The sequence below is a fragment of the Mobula hypostoma genome, chromosome 20 (genome assembly GCF_963921235.1).
Source record: "Mobula hypostoma chromosome 20, sMobHyp1.1, whole genome shotgun sequence".
Lineage (NCBI taxonomy): Eukaryota > Metazoa > Chordata > Chondrichthyes > Myliobatiformes > Myliobatidae > Mobula > Mobula hypostoma.
In genome coordinates, this window is record NC_086116.1 from 6,674,577 (window position 1) to 6,684,995 (window position 10,419).

General features: G+C 46.1%; 1 protein-coding gene across 1 annotated transcript; it reads left to right on the plus strand.

Moving 5' to 3' along the window:
* The first annotated feature begins 538 nt into the window (after nucleotides 1–538).
* Nucleotides 539–9,995, plus strand: bhlhe41 (basic helix-loop-helix family, member e41). The gene is made up of 6 exons (XM_063072107.1): nucleotides 539–822; nucleotides 1,155–1,242; nucleotides 1,337–1,400; nucleotides 1,611–1,718; nucleotides 2,062–2,173; nucleotides 6,944–9,995. Exons 2-6 carry the CDS (start codon nucleotides 1,163–1,165, stop codon nucleotides 7,756–7,758), a joined length of 1,179 nt encoding a protein of 392 aa, XP_062928177.1. The 5' UTR covers nucleotides 539–822; nucleotides 1,155–1,162; the 3' UTR covers nucleotides 7,759–9,995.
* Nucleotides 9,996–10,419: the final 424 nt, after the last annotated feature.

The window sequence follows — 10,419 nt, forward strand, 5'->3', positions numbered from 1 at the left end:
CAGAAATAGAATCTTTGTTGGTGCATCCTTTAAAAACTGCGTTTTAATTGTGTAAATCGGGGTAGATACGGGACGTCCCTTGAAGCACATTCTGGAATACCACCGCCAACACGGTGTGTTGGTGATTTTGCAAACGTGTCAATGACAGTTCACACAGAAATACAGCAGTAACACCGCTTCACCAACAGTATAAATTGCCCGTGACACGTTCCATGTGTGCGCGCAGAGGCAGACACTCGTCTGGGGATGTCTAATTGCCTTGAAAACGCATGCGGCGAACAGATTTTTACAAAAATAGGTAGACTAGAGGACTGGTAAATTGACCTTCCATCACGTTGACAGACGTGTGTCCTGCTACTGAGAAATGATCGAACAGCAGAGAACCGGGAACTTGGCTGTCGCCCTTTTCAGCCGTGCGGAAACTGCTGGAGCCCAAGGCCGCTCATCTCTCACCAATGCCAACCCCGTGTTACGTCAGCAATGTTAATTTATCCAAATTTATGTTTTTTTAAAAATATACTGTATGTGCGGTGGAAAAGCACACACCAAACTCCAGTATGCAGTATACCTGTGAACGCAGCTATAATTTCCAGTGCACAAAATTAAGGAAGTCCAATGGACCTGGCGAGCAATGAATTTTCTGACTTGCCAGGATGCCCGCTCTCCCCAAGCTGTTGGTAAAGATCAGTAACTCGGCCGGGGAAGGGCAGCGCTGCGCTGAGATACTGAAGGACTCGCTACAGCAGGGCACTTGGGGCCGAACTACACAATCCTTCACTTGGTGCTGTACATTGTGTCGAAGGAGGGGTTGACACAACGAAGGTGCTGTCTGTGCCCCTGCCTCCTCCCCTTCTCCCAATCCTCTGAACGTGGGCAGCTTTCCTGGTCGGTGTTGGGCGCCACACGTGTGTTGGGAAGTGCTCGGGGTTTTCTCGGTGCGCCTGCGCTTCGTTTGCGACATAAACTGCGTGCACGTCTGTCCGGGCAATGCAGACTAGGAAACAGCCCGGTTGACACGGAGAGAGGGGGAGTCCAGTCAACGGGACCCGAACTCAAAGCTGTGTATTCTGGATACTGTACACGCCGCTGCATTAGGGAATATATATCACGGCGAGGGTCTTATTCTAACTGCACTTTGCAATCTCCTCCCCCAGGGCACAGAATGCAGGACGGTATACCTCGCTTACCACCGTCCACTTGCTTAACAGAACGGAAGTTATTAGAAAATGCAGACTTTATTGGGTGAGTTTTTTTGTGTGCATTAAATTTACCCCCCCCCCGGTATACATTAACCCTTTATGGTCCTGTCTCAACTTTACTATTTTACACTTGACAGTGTTGAATACCATTCGATGCTCAGGTGCAAGTCAAAACGGGGGGTGAAGCGAGAAGAGAGCAAGGTAAGGCAAGCAGTTTTCACTAAAGTGTTGAGACAGATGTTTGGTGGTTGCTGTTATTCCGAGTTTTTAGTAATACTGCACGTTGGAGTGTATGTTACATCGCCTGTAACAGCTCGGCACACCTTTGAATGCGGTGCTATAACATCTGCAATCCTTCTGCCGCCTTTGTAATTGTCATCTCTGCTGTTTCCCGACTTCACGAATTTTTAGGAAACCTACAAATTACCGCATAGACTGATTGAAAAGAAAAGACGTGATAGGATTAACGAATGCATTTCGCAGCTTAAGGATCTCCTTCCTGAACATCTGAAACTGACGGTAAGCTATCTGCTCTCTTGGGAACGAAGTATTTCGTTCTGGAAAAGTGGTGTCCAATTAACATCGGTGCTGACTGATCCCCCCCCCCCCCCGCTTATTCATAGAATTCAAAGTTTGACCTGTACCAGTGAAACACAATTAAAATCACGTGCGCTGTTAGTAAGTCTTTGGGCTACACTGAAACACGTTTTAAATTGTTTTAATGACCACCCGTTAAGACAAGCAGTTCCTCTTAATTTAGTGTTACATTTTTGAACTATGTTGGGGCTTTGATTGTATTTGCATTTGACGGAGTGATTTAAAATTAAAATGTATTCCTTTCTGTCCTGGCTCCCAACTCAAGACACTCGGTCACCTGGAGAAGGCTGTAGTTTTAGAGTTAACGCTGAAACACTTGAAGGCTTTAACTACTTTGACGGAACAGCAACACCACAGGATAATTGCTTTGCAGAATGGTAAGCTTTATTTAAATCTTTCATGAGGGGGGAGCTGAGCAATGTTGGCCACTCTGTGTGTCTTTGAGATGGTGGTGGTGAGCTCGCTGTCTCTTTTGAGTTACTGCTGCAGCTCACCTGGAGAAACTGCTCCCACAGCACTGTAGGGATCCAGGTCATTGTAGTGTGTGCATGGTAACGTGATATTTAAGCATTTATGAAGCACCTTTCGCAATTCTAATCCATTTTTTTGGTGCTCAGTAGCAACTGAGTTTTTTTTTAAATTCCAAATTTGAGTTGAAGGTGTGGGACAAGCCAGCAGATAGGTGGCCAAGAAGTTTCTGCAAATAGTAATGTGGCAATGTGCAGTAATGTGAATCAGTGGAATTCATGCCTCAGGCCAACTCACTGGGCATATTAAAGTGGAGATCCATAAGTTCTTCATTAGTAAGGGTTACAAGGAGAAGGCAGGCGAATAGGTTTGAGAAGGATAATAAGTTAGCCATGGTGGAATGCCAGAGCAGATTCGATGGGCTAAATGACCCAATTCTGCTCCTGTGTCTTGAGGGGGTTCCCAACAATTTTTATGCTATGGACCCCTGCCATTAACTGAGTGGTTCATGGCCCCAGGATGCGAACCCTGGTCTAAATCAATGTTTTTCTTAAGTTTCGGCATAATTGTTCCCCTGCGAGGAAGAACTCACCCATTCTTCTATTCAGACGTAGGTTAATCAATAACAGCCCACGTGGATTTGTTGAGGAAGTGCGCTGTTTTGTGGGACACTTGAATTTTAACAAGGGCTTTGACATGGTGTCACATTTCTGTAAAACCCCCGGAATGCAGAAGAGTGTGACACATTGGATTATCATTAGCCTGGTGTTAGAAGGTGGAAAATTGTTTGTTAAAATGTCTGTGACAGAAAGGCTGTTTGAGACCATAAGACGTAGGAAATAGGCTATTCAGCCCATCAAGTCTGCTCTATCCTTCCATTATGTCTAATTTATTATTACCTCTTCCAACCCTGTTCTCTTGCCTTCGCCCTGTAACCTTTGCCCTTATTAATCTAGAACCTAACAACCTCCACGTTATGTATACCCAATGACTTGACCACTAGAGCCATCTGTGGCAATTAATTCCACAGAGTCACTGGCCTCTGGCTAAAGAAATTCCTCTTCACTGCTTTTCAAAAAAGACATCCTTCTGTCCTGAGCCTGTGCCCTCTGGTCTTAGATTCCACCCGCTGTTGGAAACATCTTCTCTGTCCAGGAAACAATCTCTGCATGTTGCTTGCAGTGCTGTTCTACAGGCAGTGCTACTGGATTCTCTCTTGTGTGATTATAATCTGTATAACCCCTTAGAACAAAGATGTGGAGGAATTTCTTTAGCTGGGGGCTGGTGAGTCTGTGGAATTCACTGCCACAGATGGCTGTGGAGGCCAAACTGTTGGGTATATTTAAAGTGGAGTTCACTACGTCCTTGATTAGCAAGGGTGTCATAGGCTACGGCGAGAAGGCAGGAGAATGGAGTTGAGAGGGATGTTAAATCCACTGTGATAAAATAGTGGAGCAGATCTGATGGGCTGAATAGTTTAATTCTGCTTCTATGTCTGATGGACTTAAAAGTCAATATGATTTGCACTTAATTACCGGATCATGCTTCAGTCTGCCGATTGCACAAAATTGGCAGGATTGCAAATAGTGAGGAAGGAAGTTGTTAACTGAAGGAAGATATAAATTAATTAGTTAATTGGCAAATGGAATTCACTCTGGAGAGGAGAAAGAATTCATCTGGGGAAAGCGGAACAGGTCTGGAATACATATGGGGTTCTAGTGGAAGAGCTGTGTGGATGTGTGCTCACAGTTCCCTCAAGGCAGTAGGACAGGTAGACGATGGGGTGATGGTGACTCCTTTCTGTTATTATTTTTAAAAAAAACACCCAGGATGCAGAGGAGAATAACACATTGGATTATCACTGACCTGGTGTGGAATGTCTCCCTTCACTAGTCAGGCCTTGAATCAGTGCAGTAGGGCAGTTATGCAAGAACCTTCTAAACCAGCAGCTGGCCTGCAGCTCAGTGTTTGCCTGTGGTTTTGGTCACCACATTACAGGAAGGATCTGAAGCGGAGAGGATAGAGGGGGGAATTTCCGAGGAAGCTGGCAGTAAAAAACGATCTAGCTATGAGGGAAAAATTGAAAAGGTAGAGGTTGCTGACTCTGGAACAGAGGCAGCTGATGAAATATTTTAATTGAGATGGTCATAGAGGCAGCATGAAAACAGGCCCTTCTGCCCATCTAGTCTATGCTGAACTATTATTCCCTTTAGTCCCCATCAACCTGTACCTGAACCACAGACCTCCATTCCACTCCCATCCATGAACTTAGCGAAACTTCTCTTAAATGCTGAAATCAAACCCACACTTCCTCCGGCAGCTCATTCCACACTCCTACTAAGGTGCCTAAAATTGTACAGGGCCTGGACTGACATTACCCTCTCTGGCGAGGGCAGTATCATGGGGGAAAGACAAGGATTAATTTAAGAACCTGCTTTCTGAGGGGAAAGGACAGGTTTTTTAAAAAAAATAGGTTTTTAAAGTGTTATGGTGTGCACCTGAGTCTGTGGTATGTAATTATAAAGCTGCAGAGCAAGAGTTGGTTCCAATTCAGGTGGATTATCTTGGGCATACATGCCTAGGGTATAAATGTCATGAAAATTAGCATTTTGCAGCACAATGCATAAACTTGCACAAGCTTAAAATAACATAAATTGCACATGCGTGGCTAAATAAACATTAAGACATTAGAAAGTGGAGTTATGCAGGCAAGCTTGTGTTTACCGTCTGATCTGGCCCTTTGAGTGAAAGAGCTGTTAAAGCGGCTTGTATGGGCTTGGCTTCTGCAAGGGTGGATTGCTGCACAGAGATCAAGGTGCACTTTGATTGGGTGCATTTGTTTTGGAAGATAGAATTCTACAAGAGGACTGGAATATAAAAGCAAGGTTATAAAGCCTCAGCAATACAAGTCATTGGTCAGGCTGCATTTGGAGTATTGTCGGCAGCTTTGGTCTCCTTATGTCAGAAATGGTGTACTGGCCTTGAGATTCACAAGAATGATCCTAGGCATGAAAGGGTTAATACATTTGACTCTGGGCCTCTGCTCGCTAGAGTTCGGAAGAATGGGGGGGGGGGGGATCTCATAGAAATCCTTTGAACGGTGAACAACCGAGATGGAGGCCTCTCTACCAAGGGATTTCTTTAGCCAAGGGGTGGTGAGTCTGTGGAACTCATTGCCATAGACTGCAATGGAGGCCATGTCATTGGGTGTATTTAAAGCAGGAAGCTGGTAAGTTAATTAGTAAGGGTGTTAAAGGTTATGGGGAGAAGGTAGGAGAATGGGGTAATTCGGCTGTTTATGGTCCATACACCTACCATTCTGTTTTTTTTTGGGGGGGGGAACCCTTCCTTTAACATCCCTGCTCCATAATTTTCCGCAATCACTTTAAAATTACACCTCCTCGTCTTGACCATTTCAGTCCTAGGAAGCAGTCTCAGTCTATCCACTCGATCTTTGACTCTGTTAAGTCACCTCTCATCTTCCTTTGCTCCTGCGAGAAGAGTTCCAGCTTGCTCAACGCTCGCTAATCCAAGCAGCATCCCGGTAAACCTCCTCTCCAACCTCTCTAAAGCTGTTTTTTTTAGATTATGAGAACACTCAGTCCTCTTTTATTGTCATTTAGAAACGCATACATGCATTAAGAAATGATACAATGTTTCTCCGGAGTGATATCACAGAAAACAGGACAAACCAAAGACTAACACTGACAGAACCACATAATTATAACATACAGTTACAGCAGTGCAGAGCAATACCATAATTTGATGAAGAACAAACCATGGGCACAGTAAATAAAGTCTGAAATTCCCCGAGTCGATCAACTCCCGAGTCCCCGATAGCAGGCGGCAAAAGGGAGAAACTCCCTGCCATAAATCTCCAGGCACCATCAACTTGCCGATGCCTTGGAAGCAACCGACCAGAACCGACACTGAGTCCATCCGTGTGAAAACTTTGAGCCTCCAACCAGCCCCTCCGATACAGCCTCCCGAGCGCCATCCTCTGCCGAGTGCCTTCGACCTCACCCCGGCCGCTGAAACAAGCAAAGCCGAGGATTTCGGGGCCTTCTGCTCCGGAGATTCTGGTTACTACACAGTAGCAGCGGCAGCGAAGCGGGCATTTCAGAAGTTTTCCAGATGTTCCTCCGTACTCTCATATCTGTCTCCATCAAATCAGAGTTGTGCACGGTCCCCTACTTGACAGCAGACATCACCACCGAAGTGGCCGCGCGTGCTGCCGTCGCGGCGCCATCTTCTCTTCCTCCACGTAGCTTCCACATAGTTCTGGTGATGCGGCAACCAGAACTGAGCCGATCATTCGGACTGTAGTCTAACCAAACTTTTATAGAGCTGCAACATTACCTCATGTTTCTTCCACTCAGTTCCCCAACCAATGGAGGCCAACATACCATACGCCTTCTTTTCCCACCCTATCAACTTGCGTGGCAGTGTTGAGGGATCTATGAATGCTCCTCCATGCCGCTAAGAAGCCTGCCATTAACCCTGTAAGTTTGTAACATTTTAGGACTCCAGTCTCTTTGTATGCTGAAGAGCTCACTGGAATTTATTGTAAAGTTCAATCGCCACCTCCTTATTTGTGTTGTGGACCACAAGATCTCTCTGTTCCTCCACTCAGCCAAGAGCCCCGCCATTAACACTGCTTTGTTTTTGTTGTTTTGAAGGGGACACTACGCTGAAGGTACCCAAGAGGTCGGACCTGGATGCGTTCTACTCTGGGTTCCAAACCTGTGCCCAGGAGGTTTTGCAGCACCTGTCTGGCTGTGAGGGCGGGTCGTCCCAGGATCAGCTCCTCAGCCACCTGCACCGAGCAGCCACGCAGCCCGCGCCCAGCGGAGGGGAATGGTCTGCCGGCTGTGGGGGGGCTGGTGACAGAGCGAGGGAGTGTGGGCGCGGCAGGGAGAACTGCGTGCCGGTGATTCGGAGGGCAGCGGAGCACCACCAGCGCAGCAGTGATACGGATACCGACAGCGGCTACGGCGGCGAAGGCGAGCAGGCCGAGGGGCGGGGAAGGCAGGGGCTTGGCCCGCCAGCTGGAACTCGCCACGGCGACCTCGCTGTCCGGATTAAACCAGAGCCTGCGGACCCCCCAGCAAAGAGGGTGAAAGTGACCGGCCCTGAGTTCGGCTGTGACCTTGCTCTTTGCCCAGTGGGGACTGGCGGGATGCCCAACCTGGGCCAGCAGCCCCCGTTCTGCCTGCCTCTTTATTTCATCGCCCCCTCTGCAGCTGTTCCCTACTTGACCCTCCTGGACAAGGGCAGCTTGGAGAAGTGTTGGTATCCGGCCCCCTTCCCACTCTTCTATCCCGGCATTCCGGCGCTGGTTCCGGAGGCACAGCTGGGCCGGTTCCTGTCTCTGGAGCCAGCTGCCACAGTGGGGTTCTGCCCGACCGGATCCCAGGCAGGACTGGCGATCGGAGTGGAGAGGGATTTAAGTAGGTCCCCAGAGCTGCTCCGGTCACCAGCCGGTACATCCTAAAGGTGGTCACACAGACCCTCTTCCTTGCCCCACGTCTTCTCTTTCTTCCTTCCCCTGCCCCCCACCCCACACACACACACACACTCAAAATGTTGTGCTGGGCAGCATAGGCCCTGTCCTTTGAATTGTCTCTGGAGCTGAAGAGAAGTCTTGAGCTCTAAAATTACTTGCCCTGAAACAAGAGTTTTGAAACTAAATTGATCTTCTGATCTCCAAATGTCTTCCAGAGATCCATCTTCTAAAAGCTTGGAACTTCTCAGGACTGGAATTGGTGTATTTAGAATGCTGCAGCACAGACCAGGCCTTTTGGCCCACAATATTGTGCTGACTCTTTAATCTACGTCCAAGTCAATCTAACCCGCCCTTCCTTCCTACACAGCTGTCTGTTTTCTATCATCCATGTGCCTATCTAAGAGTTTCTCAAATGCCCTAATGTATCTGCCTCTACCACCAAACCTGACAGCATGTTTTACGCACCTACCACTCTGTCAAATAAAAAACTTTATCTCTTGACATTTCCCCCGATATTTTCTTCAATCTCCTTAAAATAGTGCCTTCAGGCATTAGTCATTTCCACGTCTGGGGTAAAAAGTCAATGGCTGTCCACTCAGTCTATGCCTCTTATCATGTATACCTCTATCAAATTTCCTTTCATCTTCCATTGCTCCAAAGAGAAAAGCCCTACCTCACCCGCCATTTTCTCATAAGACACGCTCTCCAATCCTGGTAATTCTTCTCCGTACCCTCTCAGAAGCTTCCACGTCCTTCCTGTAATGAGGTGACCAGAGCTGAATGCGATATTCCATGAGTGGTCGAACCAGGGTTTTGTAGAGCAGGAACATTCTCTCTCAACTCTTGAACTCCCCTGACGAATGGAAGTCAACACACCATATGCCTTCTTAACCACCCTGACAACTTTGAGGGATCTATGGACATGGATCTAAGAATCCACTATTCCTCCACACTGTGAAGAATCCTGCTGTTAACTCTGTATGCTCATAATGCTTTCGGACTCCAGACTCTGTATGCTGAAGGGCTCACTATCATTCGTTGCAGAGTTCAACCACTCCCCTCTGATATTTATGTTGATGACGCGACACAGGTTGTGGGAAAAATGCCCACTTTTGTTCACCCCTTCTTCCCCTTTTTTTTTCCTTCCGTCCGGAATTTCATGAATTAATTAACCAGAATGAGTAGTGAATGAGTGACAGCTTCAAAGAAATAATTAAAGCTGCCCTAAGTAAAAGGTTTGCATTGACAGTAGATACAAGCTGTAAGTCCCCTGTCCTAGTGAGTCAAATGTGAATTTAAGAATAATAAATTATCTTTCCCTCAGAGTCACAACAGAAGAGATTGTAGTCATAGAGCATCCAGTCTGTGCTGAGAGATTATTCTGCCTAGAGCCATTGACCTGTACCATAGTCCTCCATACCCCTGCCATCCATGCAGTTATCCAAATTTCTCTTAAAAGTTGAAATCAAACCCACATCCACCACTTCGGTGATCCTGGAATGCTTTTGAATTACTTAGTAACTCTTGTGCTCTTGGTGCGAGTAAATTCTGGGCTTAATTCCTTCTCCTCCGTCTTCACTCCTGCCTTCCACGGCCTCATCATCCCTGAACCCTGTCCCCAGGCCCTGCCAGACAATTGTTACCCAAACTGAGGAGACGGCAGCCTCAGTGAAGCCTATTTTTAGTTGTTGCCAAGGCAGCGGGGTTGGTGATTCTGTGAAGTGTTATGTAACAGCTGAGGCTCGTTCCTTCTTGAGCGTGAGCCAGATCTTGTATTCATCCTGGTTACATTACTGCTGCTAAATGCCTGGTGTGCTGAGGTCTAAAATATAGTGGAAATGTATATATCTGAAGTGGCTCTTGTGTACTGTAAATAGTTGGGGAACAATCATGAATCTCGTCTGAAGCTATTTTTGTAGGGGAATTACACGTGATAACCACTGAATATTTTGTCTTGAACAAAACAAATTTTAAGAAGAATTGTTGAATAATGTTTGCACTTTTTGTTGATGCTTATGCAGTCTTAAATTATTAAAATAAATACTGTCAGCATTTAAAACCATTAGTTATAAGTATAGGTTTTGGATATTCATTGTAAAGAAAAATTATAGAAATCCTTTTTTAACAAGCAAACAAACATGGATACATTTAAAAAATAATATCCCAGTGTAAAAGCAAAAAGTTTTCTTTTATATTGTACTTATGAAATGCAATAGAAAAACTAAAGTGGGATTACTCCATTGTGATCCTAGTTGTTTATTGAACTACACCCCTTGTGTAAACTCAGGGTTGTGTCACAATTACTGTCTCTGGGCCAATATAAACATGTGGCAGTAATTGTAGCGAGACGTCCAATCAGTGTGTCAAAGCTGAACTCGCCAGGTGCGCGAATAGTGATGGCTGTGCGGCAGGTTGCACATTGGAGATGGTTCAAATGAAACATTTTGGAGTTAACCTGCAGTGAGTTTTGAAAAATCCTAAACTGCACGAATGTCAGCTTTTTTTTCTGTATTTGTACCGGCTTGCTATGAACTTTAAAAAGAAATCCGACTTGGAGTCATGGAGCACTACAGCAGGTAAACAGGCTGAACTGTTGTCCCATTGACCTGCATGGGGGCCATAGCCCTCCATACCCTTCCCATTCATGTA